This window comes from Oncorhynchus keta, chromosome 22 (genome assembly GCF_023373465.1).
Source record: "Oncorhynchus keta strain PuntledgeMale-10-30-2019 chromosome 22, Oket_V2, whole genome shotgun sequence".
NCBI classification, from domain to species: Eukaryota; Metazoa; Chordata; class Actinopteri; order Salmoniformes; family Salmonidae; genus Oncorhynchus; species Oncorhynchus keta.
Window position 1 is genome coordinate 56,593,355 of NC_068442.1, and position 14,957 is coordinate 56,608,311.

Sequence of the window (14,957 nt, forward strand, 5' to 3'; positions counted from 1 at the left end):
ATGACCAGAATAGGTAACGACCAGAATAGGTAACGACCAGAATAGGTAATGACCAGGTTAGGTACTGACCAGGTTAGGTACTGACCAGGCTAGGTAATGACCAGGCTATGTAATTACCAGAATAGGTAATGACCAGAATAGGTAACGACCAGGCTAGGTAATGACCAGAATAGGTAATGACAAGAATAGGAAACGACCAGGCTAGGTAATGACCAGGCTAGGTAATGACCAGAAACAGATACAGGACCAGGCTAAGTAATGACCAGGCTAGGTAATGACCAGAAACAGATACAGGACCAGGCTAGGTAATGACCAGGCTAGGTAATGACCAGAAACAGATACAGGACCAGGCTAGGTAATGACCAGGCTAGGTAATGACCAGAAACAGATACAGGACCAGGCTAGGTAATGACCAGGCTAGGTAATGACCAGAAACAGATACAGGACCAGGCTAGGTAATGACCAGAAACAGATACAGGACCAGGCTAGGTAATGACCAGAAACAGATACAGGACCAGGCTAGGTAATGACCAGGCTAGGTAATGACCAGAAACAGATACAGGACCAGGCTAGGTAATGACCAGGCTAGGTAATGACCAGGCTAGGTAATGACCAGGCTAGGTAATGACCAGAAACAGACACAGGACCAGGCTAGGTAATGACCAGGCTAGGTAATGACCAGGCTAGGTAATGACCAGAAACAGATACAGGACCAGGTTAGGTAACGACCAGGCTAGGTAATGACCAGAAACAGATACAGGACCAGGCTAGGTAATGACCAGGCTAGGTAATGACCAGAAACAGATACAGGACCAGGTTAGGTAACGACCAGGCTAGGTAATGACCAGAAACAGATACAGGACCAGGTTAGGTAACGACCAGGCTAGGTAATGACCAGAAACAGATACAGGACCAGGCTAGGTAATGACCAGGCTAGGTAATGACCAGAAACAGATACAGGACCAGGTTAGGTAATGACCAGGCTAGGTAATGACCAGGCTAGGTAATGACCAGAAACAGATACAGGACCAGGCTAGGTAATGACCAGGCTAGGTAATGACCAGGCTAGGTAATGACCAGAAACAGATACAGGACCAGGCTAGGTAATGACCAGGCACAGATACAGGACCAGGCTAGGTAATGACCAGGCTAGGTAATGACCAGAAACAGATACAGGACCAGGTTAGGTAACGACCAGGCTAGGTAATGACCAGAAACAGATACAGGACCAGGCTAGGTAATGACCAGAAACAGATACAGGACCAGGTTAGGTAACGACCAGGCTAGGTAATGACCAGGCTAGGTAATGACCAGAAACAGATACAGGACCAGGTTAGGTAATGACCAGGCTAGGTAATGACCAGAAACAGATACAGGACCAGGCTAGGTAATGACCAGGCTAGGTAATGACCAGGCTAGGTAATGACCAGGCTAGGTAATGACCAGAAACAGATACAGGACCAGGCTAGGTAATGACCAGAAACAGATACAGGACCAGGCTAGGTAATGACCAGAAACAGATACAGGACCAGGCTAGGTAATGACCAGGCTAGGTAATGACCAGGCTAGGTAATGACCAGGCTAGGTAATGACCAGAAACAGACACAGGACCAGGCTAGGTAATGACCAGGCTAGGTAATGACCAGAAACAGATACAGGACCAGGCTAGGTAATGACCAGGCTAGGTAATGACCAGGCTAGGTAATGACCAGAAACAGACACAGGACCAGGCTAGGTAATGACCAGAAACAGATACAGGACCAGGCTAGGTAATGACCAGGTTAGGTAATGACCAGGCTAGGTAATGACCAGGCTAGGTAATGACCAGGCTAGGTAATGACCAGAAACAGATACAGGACCAGGCTAGGTAATGACCAGGTTAGGTAATGACCAGGCTAGGTAATGACCAGGCTAGGTAATGACCAGAAACAGATACAGGACCAGGTTAGGTAATGACCAGGCTAGGTAATGACCAGGCTAGGTAATGACCAGGTTAGGTAATGACCAGAAACAGACACAGGACCAGGCTAGGTAATGACCAGGCTAGGTAATGACCAGGCTAGGTAATGACCAGAAACAGATACAGGACCAGGCTAGATAATGACCAGGTTAGGTAATGACCAGACACAGGACCAGGCTAGGTAATGACCAGGCTAGGTAATGACCAGAAACAGATACAGGACCAGGCTAGGTAATGACCAGGCTAGGTAATGACCAGGCTAGGTAATGACCAGAAACAGACACAGGACCAGGCTAGGTAATGACCAGGCTAGGTAATGACCAGAAACAGATACAGGACCAGGCTAGGTAATGACCAGGCTAGGTAATGACCAGGCTAGGTAATGACCAGGCTAGGTAATGACCAGAAACAGACACAGGACCAGGCTAGGTAATGACCAGGCTAGGTAATGACCAGGCTAGGTAATGACCAGAAACAGATACAGGACCAGGCTAGGTAATGACCAGGTTAGGTAATGACCAGGCTAGGTAATGACCAGAAACAGATACAGGACCAGGCTAGGTAATGACCAGAAACAGATACAGGACCAGGCTAGGTAATGACCAGAAACAGATACAGGACCAGGCTAGGTAATGACCAGGCTAGGTAATGACCAGAAACAGATACAGGACCAGGCTAGGTAATGACCAGGCTAGGTAATGACCAGGCTAGGTAATGACCAGGCTAGGTAATGACCAGAAACAGACACAGGACCAGGCTAGGTAATGACCAGGCTAGGTAATGACCAGGCTAGGTAATGACCAGAAACAGATACAGGACCAGGTTAGGTAATGACCAGGCTAGGTAATGACCAGAGATAACAGATACAGGACCAGGCTAGGTAATGACCAGGCTAGGTAATGACCAGAAACAGATACAGGACCAGGTTAGGTAATGACCAGGCTAGGTAATGACCAGAAACAGATACAGGACCAGGTTAGGTAACGACCAGGCTAGGTAATGACCAGAAACAGATACAGGACCAGGCTAGGTAATGACCAGGCTAGGTAATGACCAGAAACAGATACAGGACCAGGTTAGGTAATGACCAGGCTAGGTAATGACCAGGCTAGGTAATGACCAGAAACAGATACAGGACCAGGCTAGGTAATGACCAGGCACAGATACAGGACCAGGCTAGGTAATGACCAGGCTAGGTAATGACCAGAAACAGATACAGGACCAGGTTAGGTAACGACCAGGCTAGGTAATGACCAGAAACAGATACAGGACCAGGCTAGGTAATGACCAGAAACAGATACAGGACCAGGTTAGGTAAGGACCAGGCTAGGTAATGACCAGGCTAGGTAATGACCAGAAACAGATACAGGACCAGGTTAGGTAATGACCAGGCTAGGTAATGACCAGAAACAGATACAGGACCAGGCTAGGTAATGACCAGGCTAGGTAATGACCAGGCTAGGTAATGACCAGGCTAGGTAATGACCAGAAACAGATACAGGACCAGGCTAGGTAATGACCAGAAACAGATACAGGACCAGGCTAGGTAATGACCAGAAACAGATACAGGACCAGGCTAGGTAATGACCAGGCTAGGTAATGACCAGGCTAGGTAATGACCAGGCTAGGTAATGACCAGAAACAGACACAGGACCAGGCTAGGTAATGACCAGGCTAGGTAATGACCAGAAACAGATACAGGACCAGGCTAGGTAATGACCAGGCTAGGTAATGACCAGGCTAGGTAATGACCAGAAACAGACACAGGACCAGGCTAGGTAATGACCAGAAACAGATACAGGACCAGGCTAGGTAATGACCAGGTTAGGTAATGACCAGGCTAGGTAATGACCAGGCTAGGTAATGACCAGGCTAGGTAATGACCAGAAACAGATACAGGACCAGGCTAGGTAATGACCAGGCTTAGGTAATGACCAGGCTAGGTAATGACCAGGCTAGGTAATGACCAGAAACAGATACAGGACCAGGTTAGGTAATGACCAGGCTAGGTAATGACCAGGCTAGGTAATGACCAGGTTAGGTAATGACCAGAAACAGACACAGGACCAGGCTAGGTAATGACCAGGCTAGGTAATGACCAGGCTAGGTAATGACCAGAAACAGATACAGGACCAGGCTAGATAATGACCAGGTTAGGTAATGACCAGACACAGGACCAGGCTAGGTAATGACCAGGCTAGGTAATGACCAGAAACAGATACAGGACCAGGCTAGGTAATGACCAGGCTAGGTAATGACCAGGCTAGGTAATGACCAGAAACAGACACAGGACCAGGCTAGGTAATGACCAGGCTAGGTAATGACCAGGCTAGGTAATGACCAGGCTAGGTAATGACCAGGCTAGGTAATGACCAGAAACAGACACAGGACCAGGCTAGGTAATGACCAGGCTAGGTAATGACCAGGCTAGGTAATGACCAGAAACAGATACAGGACCAGGCTAGGTAATGACCAGGTTAGGTAATGACCAGGCTAGGTAATGACCAGAAACAGATACAGGACCAAGCTAGGTAATGACCAGGTTAGGTAATGACCAGGCTAGGTAATGACCAGGCTAGGTAATGACCAGAAACAGATACAGGACCAGGTTAGGTAATGACCAGGCTAGGTAATGACCAGGCTAGGTAATGACCAGGTTAGGTAATGACCAGAAACAGATACAGGACCAGGCTAGATAATGACCAGGTTAGGTAATGACCAGGCTAGGTAATGACCAGAAACAGATACAGGACCAGGTTAGGTAACGACCAGGCTAGGTAATGACCAGAAACAGATACAGGACCAGGTTAGGTAATGACCAGGCTAGGTAATGACCAGAAACAGATACAGGACCAGGCTAGGTAATGACCAGGCTAGGTAATGACCAGAAACAGATACAGGACCAGGCTAGGTAATGACCAAGCTAGGTAATGACCAGGTTAGGTAACGACCAGGCTAGGTAATGACCAGGCTAGGTAATGACCAGAAACAGATACAGGACCAGGCTAGGTAATGACCAGGCTAGGTAATGACCAGGTTAGGTAATGACCAGGCTAGGTAATGACCAGAAACAGATACAGGACCAGGTTAGGTAATGACCAGGTTAGGTAATGACCAGAAACAGATACAGGACCAGGCTAGGTAATGACCAGGCTAGGTAATGACCAGAAACAGATACAGGACCAGGCTAGGTAATGACCAGGCTAGGTAATGACCAGGTTAGGTAATGACCAGGCTAGGTAATGACCAGAAACAGATACAGGACCAGGCTAGGTAATGACCAGGCTAGGTAATGACCAGAAACAGATACAGGACCAGGCTAGGTAATGACCAGGCTAGGTAATGACCAGGTTAGGTAATGACCAGGCTCGGGTGATTGGACAACAGACAGATTGTGGAGGGAAAAGGGAGTAAACTGACCTCGACAAGGGCAAACTTCTCCTCGATGGTGTAGTTGTATCGTGTAGCTCGTTCATACTCCTCCGCGTTGTCAGGACACTCCTTGTTCGAGTACTTATCCGTTGGATGAACCAGCTTCCACGAGTACTGCAGGAAGAGTCGTCTTCATCATCATCCTCATCATCATTATCAACATCATCAACATTATCAAATCCCCAAAAAATTTAAGGTGTCACATGCACCGAATACAACAGTGAAACGCTTACTTACAATCCCTTAACCAACAATACAGTTAAGAAAATACCAACAATAAAATAAGTAAGAGACAAGAATAACAAATAGTTAAAGAGCAATAGTAAATAACAATAGTGGGGCTATATACAGGGGTTACCGGTACAGAGTCAATGTGGAGGCTATATACAGGGGGTACCAGTACAGAGTCAATGTGGAGGCTATATACAGGGGGTACCGGTACAGAGTCAATGTGGAGGCTATATACAGGGGTTACCGGTACAGAGTCAATGTGGAGGCTATATACAGGGGGTACCGGTACAGAGTCAATGTGGAGGCTATATACAGGGGGTACCAGTACATAGTCAATGTGGAGGCTATATACAGGGGGTACCGGTACAGAGTCAATGTGGAGGCTATATACAGGGGCACCGGTACAGAGTCAATGTGGAGGCTATATACAGGGGTTACCGGTACAGAGTCAATGTGGAGGCTATATACAGGGTATTACGGTACAGAGTCAATGTGGAGGCTATATACAGGGTATTACGGTACAGAGTCAATGTGGAGGCTATAAACAGGGTATTACGGTACAGAGTCAATGTGGAGGCTATATACAGGGTATTACGGTACAGAGTCAATGTGGAGGCTATATACAGGGGTTACCGGTACAGAGTCAATGTGGAGGCTATATACAGGGGTTACCGGTACAGAGTCAATGTGGAGGCTATATACAGGGGTTACCGGTACAGAGTCAATGTGGAGGCTATATACAGGGTATTACGGTACAGAGTCAATGTGGAGGCTATATACAGGGTATTACGGTACAGAGTCAATGTGGAGGCTATATACAGGGTATTACGGTACAGAGTCAATGTGGAGGCTATATACAGGGTATTACGGTACAGAGTCAATGTGGAGGCTATATACAGGGTATTACGGTACAGAGTCAATGTGGAGGCTATATACAGGGTTACCGGTACAGAGTCAATGTGGAGGCTATATACAGGGTATTACGGTACAGAGTCAATGTGGAGGCTATATACAGGGTATTACGGTACAGAGTCAATGTGGAGGCTATATACAGGGTATTACGGTACAGAGTCAATGTGGAGGCTATATACAGGGTGTTACGGTACAGAGTCAATGTGGAGGCTATATACAGGGTATTACGGTACAGAGTCAATGTGGAGGCTATATACAGGGTATTACGGTACAGAGTCAATGTGGAGGCTATATACAGGGTATTACGGTACAGAGTCAATGTGGAGGCTATATACAGGTGTTACGGTACAGAGTCAATGTGGAGGCTATATACAGGGGGTACCGGTACATTGTCAATGTGGAGACTATATACAGGGTATTACGGTACAGAGTCAATGTGGAGGCTATATACAGGGGGTACCGGTACAGAGTCAATGTGGAGGCTATATACAGGGTATTACGGTACAGAGTCAATGTGGAGGCTATATACAGGGTATTACGGTACAGAGTCAATGTGGAGGCTATATACAGGTGTTACAGAGTCAATGTGGAGGCTATATACAGGGGGTACCAGTACAGAGTCAATGTGGATGCTATATACAGGGCATACCGGTACAGAGTCAATGTGGAGGCTATATACAGGGGGTACCGGTACAGAGTCAAAGTGGAGGCTATATACAGGGTATTACGGTACAGAGTCGGTGTGGAGCCAAAAGAGAGAGCAGAAAGAGAGAAAGAGAAAGAGAGCAGAAAGAGAGAACTGAAAAAAATAAGTTTGTGTTTAAAGAGCTTGAGGAGAGACTGTGGGCAATAGGGAAGACAATAGGGTAGCACAGTGGTCAGAGTGTTGGACTAGTAACCGGAAGGTTGCGAGTTCAAACCCCCGAGCTGACAAGGTACAAATCTGTCGTTCTGCCCCTGAACAGGCAGTTAACCCACTGTTCCTAGGCCGTCATTGAAAATAAGAATTTGTTCTTAACTTGGTTCCTTTTTTGAATATTCGATGAGGGTTGTTGACATCAACTGCCTGTATTCATTGGAGAGAGATGCTATGCCTAGCCTCATGTCATGAATATGCATAGTCATTAAGATAACTCCGGGATGTCCCACTTACTGTATATCAATACACTCGTAACAACTTAAGATTTACTAAACTTGTATTCAATCAAATAAGCCATTCAGTTTGTTGGCCAAATTCGACACTCTCTCATTGTCCTCCATACAAAAACTCCTTGCTTGGTGGGCGAAACAACGTCACCTGCCGCAGGGAGACAGATTTTGGGCCTCTCTCTTCCTCTTCCTCTCTGACAGTAGTCACAGTGTGAACTGGGATGATATGGGAGAGAAATCAGTTTGCCCACCCTGATAGTAAGTCTCTGGCAGGTGTCTGTCTGTGAGGGTCGTCTCCACTATAGTCTTTGTCGTCAAAGGCACCATCACTTGGGATGTAGGACCTCACCACTTCCATGAAGTGTGTTGGTTAGGGTGTGATCTGATTTATTAAGATCCCCATTAGCCAACTGCGACAGCTAGTCTTACTGGGGTCCGACACATAACGAAAAAGACAGATAAAACCCCATGTAATTTACTCTCCTCAACTTGTTCAACAGCCTTCATTACCAGATTCAGCAGAGGTCTACAACTTAGGGAATGATTTGTACCAAATACACTGCTCTTAGTTTTAGAGATGTTCAAGCCCCGTTTATTACTGGCCACCCATTCCAAAACAGACTGCAACTCTTTGTTAAGGGTTTCAGTGACTTCGTTAGCTGTGGTTGCAGATGCGTATATGGTTGAATCATCAGCATACATGGACACACATGCTGTGTTTAAAGCCAGTGGCAGGTTATTGGTGAAAAGAGTAGAGGGCCAAAAGAGCTGCCCTGCGGTACACCACACTTTACATGTTTGACATTAGAGAAGCTTCCATAAAAGAAAACCATTTGAGTTCTATTAGATAGACAGCTCTGAATCCACAATATGGCAGAGGTTGAAAAGCCATAACACAAACGTTTTCTAAACAACGGGTTATGGACAGGGTTAAGGTTAGAGGTCACTCACCACTTCCATGACGTGTGCGCTCCACTGGGACAGTAGCTGCATCCCCTGCAGTGCCAAGTCAAACAGCTTCCTGTACTCATGGTCTGTCTTGTGGGCCTCCTGACGACCGGACCCCGTCACCACCTAGAGAGAGACACCTTTATTAGGACAAGAGGTTAACTAACCATAACCATAATCCTAACCCTTCAACTAACCATAACCCTTCACATTACAGGTAAACTAACCCTTCACACAACAGGTTGACTAACCCTAACCCTTCACATAACAGGTTAACTAACCCTAACCCTTGACATTACAGGTTAACTAACCCTAACCCTTCACATAACAGGTTAACTAACCCTAACCCTTGACATTACAGGTTAACTAACCCTAACCCTTCACATAACAGGTTAACTAACCCTAACCCTTCACATAACAGGTTAACTAACCCTAACCCTTCACACAACAGGTTGACTAACCCTAACCCTTCACTTAACAGGTAAACTAACCCTAACCCTTCACATAACAGGTTAACTAACCCTAACCCTTCACATAACAGGTTAACTAACCCTTCACATAACAGGTTAACTAACCCTAACCCTTCACATAACAGGTTAACTAACCCTAACCCTTCACATAACAGGTTGACTAACCCTAACCCTTCACACAACAGGTTAACTAACCCTAACCCTTCACATAACAGGTAAACTAACCCTTCACACAACAGGTTGACTAACCCTAACCCTTCACATAACAGGTAAACTAACCCTTCACACAACAGGTAAACTAACCCTAACCCTTCACATAACAGGTTAACTAACCCTTCACACAACAGGTTGACTAACCCTAACCCTTCACATAACAGGTAAACTAACCCTTCACACAACAGGTAAACTAACCCTAACCCTTCACATAACAGGTTAACTAACCCTTCACACAACAGGTTGACTAACCCTAACCCTTCACACAACAGGTTGACTAACCCTAACCCTTCACATAACAGGTTAACTAACCCTTCACATAACAGGTTAACTAACCCTTCACACAACAGGTAAACTAACCCTAACCCTTCACACAACAGGTTAACTAACCCTAACCCTTCACATAACAGGTTAACTAACCCTAACCCTTCACACAACAGGTTAACTAACCCTAACCCTTCACACAACAGGTTGACTAACCCTAACCCTTCACATAACAGGTTAACTAACCCTTCACACAACAGGTTAACTAACCCTAACCCTTCACATAACAGGTAAACTAACCCTTCACATAACAGGTTAACTAACCCTTCACACAACAGGTTGACTAACCCTAACCCTTCACATAACAGGTAAACTAACCCTTCACACAACAGGTAAACTAACCCTAACCCTTCACATAACAGGTTAACTAACCCTTCACACAACAGGTTGACTAACCCTAACCCTTCACATAACAGGTAAACTAACCCTTCACACAACAGGTTAACTAACCCTAACCCTTCACACAACAGGTTAACTAACCCTAACCCTTCACATAACAGGTTAACTAACCCTAACCCTTCACATAACAGGTTGACTAACCCTAACCCTTCACATAACAGGTTAACTAACCCTAACCCTTCACATAACAGGTAAACTAACCCTAACCCTTCACATAACAGGTTAACTAACCATTCACACAACAGGTTAACTAACCCTAACCCTTCACACAACAGGTTAACTAACCCTAACCCTTCACATAACAGGTAAACTAACCCTTCACATAACAGGTTGACTAACCCTAACCCTTCACATAACAGGTTAACTAACCCTAACCCTTCACACAACAGGTTAACTAACCCTAACCCTTCACATAACAGGTTAACTAACCCTAACCCTTCACACAACAGGTTAACTAACCCTAACCCTTCACATAACAGGTTAACTAACCCTTCACATAACAGGTTAACTAACCCTAACCCTTCACACAACAGGTTAACTAACCCTAACCCTTCACACAACAGGTTAACTAACCCTAACCCTTCACATAACAGGTTAACTAACCCTAACCCTTCACACAACAGGTTAACTAACCCTAACCCTTCACATAACAGGTTAACTAACCCTTCACATAACAGGTTAACTAACCCTAACCCTTCACACAACAGGTTAACTAACCCTAACCCTTCACATAACAGGTTAACTAACCCTTCACATAACAGGTTAACTAACCCTAACCCTTCACATTACAGGTTAACTAACCCTAACCCTTCACATAACAGGTAAACTAACCCTAACCCTTCACACAACAGGTTAACTAACCCTAACCCTTCACATAACAGGTTAACTAACCCTTCACATAACAGGTTAACTAACCCTAACCCTTCACACAACAGGTTAACTAACCCTAACCCTTCACATAACAGGTTAACTAACCCTAACCCTTCACATAACAGGTTAACTAACCCTAACCCTTCACATAACAGGTTAACTAACCCTTCACATAACAGGTTAACTAACCCTAACCCTTCACATAACAGGTTAACTAACCCTAACCCTTCACACAACAGGTTAACTAACCCTAACCCTTCACATAACAGGTTAACTAACCCTAACCCTTCACATAACAGGTTAACTAACCCTAACCCTTCACATAACAGGTTAACTAACCCTTCACATAACAGGTTAACTAACCCTTCACACAACAGGTTAACTAACCCTAACCCTTCACATAACAGGTTAACTAACCCTAACCCTTCACACAACAGGTTAACTAACCCTAACCCTTCACATAACAGGTTGACTAACCCTAACCCTTCACACAACAGGTTGACTAACCCTAACCCTTCACACAACAGGTTAACTAACCCTAACCCTTCACATAACAGGTTAACTAACCCTAACCCTTCACATAACAGGTTAACTAACCCTAACCCTTCACATAACAGGTTAACTAACCCTAACCCTTCACACAACAGGTTAACTAACCCTAACCCTTCACATAACAGGTTAACTAACCCTTCACATAACAGGTTAACTAACCCTAACCCTTCACACAACAGGTTAACTAACCCTAACCCTTCACATAACAGGTTAACTAACCCTAACCCTTCACACAACAGGTTAACTAACCCTAACCCTTCACATAACAGGTTGACTAACCCTAACCCTTCACACAACAGGTTAACTAACCCTAACCCTTCACACAACAGGTTAACTAACCCTAACCCTTCACACAACAGGTTAACTAACCCTAACCCTTCACACAACAGGTTAACTAACCCTAACCCTTCACATATCACAACACAAGGCCACAGATATCTCAAGTTGAGGAGCTATTGGCATGCTGACTGCAGGAATGTCCACCAGAGCTGTTGCCAGAGAATTGAATGTTCATTTCTCTACCATAAGCCGCCTCCAATGTCGTTTTAGAGAATTTGGCAGTACGTCCAACTGGCCTCAGACCACGTGTATGGCGTCGTGTGGGCAGGCAGTTCGCTGATGTCAAAAATGTGAACATTGTAGTGGAAGTTTCCTGTATTTACCAAATCATGAGACCAAACCACCACACAATCAGAGTTATCATAAAGTCCATCTTTAATTATTATGAGCTCCATCACAACCCTGTGACTCTCAGATCAATTCAGTGTCTATAAATTAATTCTCTGAGAGTCCTTACAAAACAGTTCTTAGTATCATTTATAGCCAAGACACACCCATCTCAACTCACATGACGAATAACAGATCTTAGGAACATTACAGGAGGAAGTATTTCTTAAAGGAAGACTTTACTTGAGTGAGGAGTATCCCATAGCCAGACAGCATTAGCTATAAATTATCAGTTTGCTCTCCTAAAACGAGGTTCTACTTCTCGTTCTTGGTACAACATAGTAGGATATATCGGGGTGGCAGCGTAGCCTAGTGGTTAGAGTGTGGGACTAGTAACTGGAAGGTTGCGAGTTCAAACCCCCGAGCTGACAAGGTACAAATCTGTCGTTCTGCCCCTGAACAGGCAGTTAACCCACTGTTCCCAGGCCGTCATTGAAAATAAGAATATGTTCTTAACTGACTTGCCTGGTTAAATAAAGTTAAATTAAAATTAATTAAATATATATCAATTGTCATTTTAGACACTCCCATTCTGGACAAGCTTACGGAGGAGACACAGTGACTGGCACACAGACATTGTGGAGCCAAGAGATAATTGGTTCCCCCTCAATCATCCCTTCACATGGTTTAAAATATTTGTTTACATATGAAGACAAGCTTGACCTCTCCCCTCTCTGCGGCCCAAGTAACTGAACCCTGACAGAGAACAGATAACTGCAACCGGCCAACAGTATTATCCAAACATAGACATTCTAATGACATATCTCACATAAGCATGCAATAAAATAAATAAAACATTTTATTTATAAATGTTACCTAAATAATTCTGATTCTGCCACGACTCACTTCTCCCACGCCCCAGTGGGGTCATGGTATGGGCAGGCATAAGCTGCGGCCAATGAACACAATTGCATTTTATGTTTAAAGTTAGTGAGGGAAATATAAGTCTCCAACTTCAGCGATTTTTGCAATGAGTTCCAGTCACTGGCAGCAGAGAACTGGAAGGAAATGTGGCCAAAGGAGGTGTTGGCTTTGGGGATGACCAGTGAGATATACCTGCTGGAGCGTGTGCTATGGGTGGGTGTTGTTATGGTGACCAGTGAGATACACCTGCTGGAGCGCGTGCTATGGGTGGGTGTTGTTATGGTGACCAGTGAGATATACCTGCTGGAGCGCGTGCTATGGGTGGGTGTTGTTATGGTGACCAGTGAGATATACCTGCTGGAGCGCGTGCTATGGGTGGGTGTTGTTATGGTGACCAGTGAGATATACCTGCTGGAGCGCGTGCTATGGGTGGGTGTTGTTATGGTGACCAGTGAGATATACCTGCTGGAGCGCGTGCTATGGGTGGGTGTTGTTATGGTGACCAGTGAGATATACCTGCTGGAGTGCGTGCTATGGGTGGGTGTTGTTATGGTGACCAGTGAGATATACCTGCTGGAGCGCGTGCTATGGGTGGGTGTTGTTATGGTGACCAGTGAGATATACCTGCTGGAGCGCGTGCTATGGGTGGGTGTTGTTATGGTGACCAGTGAGATATACCTGCTGGAGCGCGTGCTATGGGTGGGTGTTGTTATGGTGACCAGTGAGATATACCTGCTGGAGCGCGTGCTATGGGTGGGTGTTGTTATGGTGACAGGTTAACTAACCCTAACCCTTCACATAACAGGTTAACTAACCCTAACCCTTCACACAACAGGTTGACTAACCCTAACCCTTCACACAACAGGTTAACTAACCCTAACCCTTCACATAACAGGTTAACTAACCCTTCACATAACAGGTTAACTAACCCTAACCCTTCACACAACAGGTTAACTAACCCTAACCCTTCACACAACAGGTTAACTAACCCTAACCCTTCACACAACAGGTTAACTAACCCTAACCCTTCACACAACAGGTTAACTAACCCTAACCCTTCACATAACAGGTTAACTAACCCTTCACATAACAGGTTAACTAACCCTAACCCTTCACATAACAGGTTAACTAACCCTAACCCTTCACACAACAGGTTAACTAACCCTAACCCTTCACATAACAGGTTGACTAACCCTAACCCTTCACACAACAGGTTGACTAACCCTAACCCTTCACACAACAGGTTAACTAACCCTAACCCTTCACACAACAGGTTAACTAACCCTAACCCTTCACACAACAGGTTAACTAACCCTAACCCTTCACATATCACAACACAAGGCCACAGATATCTCAAGTTGAGGGAGCTATTGGCATGCTGACTGCAGGAATGTCCACCAGAGCTGTTGCCAGAGAATTGAATGTTCATTTCTCTACCATAAGCCGCCTCCAATGTCGTTTTAGAGAATTTGGCAGTACGTCCAACTGGCCTCAGACCACGTGTATGGCGTCGTGTGGGCAGGCAGTTCGCTGATGTCAAAAATGTGAACATTGTAGTGGAAGTTTCCTGTATTTACCAAATCATGAGACCAAACCACCACACAATCAGAGTTATCATAAAGTCCATCTTTAATTATTATGAGCTCCATCACAACCCTGTGACTCTCAGATCAATTCAGTGTCTATAAATTAATTCTCTGAGAGTCCTTACAAAACAGTTCTTAGTATCATTTATAGCCAAGACACACCCATCTCAACTCACATGACGAATAACAGATCTTAGGAACATTACAGGAGGAAGTATTTCTTAAAGGAAGACTTTACTTGAGTGAGGAGTATCCCATAGCCAGACAGCATTAGCTATAAATTATCAGTTTGCTCTCCTAAAACGAGGTTCTACTTCTCGT

The 14,957-nt window shown here is 45.0% G+C and overlaps 1 protein-coding gene and 1 long non-coding RNA gene across 18 annotated transcripts in view; one reads left to right on the top strand and one right to left on the bottom strand.

Moving 5' to 3' along the window:
• The window catches only part of cyfip1 (cytoplasmic FMR1 interacting protein 1), a 202,865-nt gene that overhangs the window by 115,638 nt on the left and 72,270 nt on the right, over positions 1-14,957 (bottom strand). The window contains 2 exon segments of the mRNA XM_052475754.1: positions 5,381-5,506; positions 8,636-8,758. Coding sequence (XP_052331714.1) covers positions 5,381-5,506; positions 8,636-8,758 — 249 coding nt within the window.
• Positions 8,704-11,775, top strand: LOC127910774 (uncharacterized). 17 transcript variants are annotated; one of them, XR_008076166.1, is made up of 9 exons: positions 8,728-8,873; positions 9,258-9,317; positions 9,642-9,755; positions 10,026-10,079; positions 10,518-10,541; positions 10,662-10,745; positions 10,860-10,943; positions 11,034-11,237; positions 11,436-11,723. It is a non-coding gene; the product is annotated as an uncharacterized LOC127910774 (long non-coding RNA). The 17 variants fall into 17 exon arrangements; XR_008076164.1 differs by having other exon boundaries at positions 10,860-11,237; positions 11,700-11,775; XR_008076155.1 differs by having other exon boundaries at positions 10,860-11,237.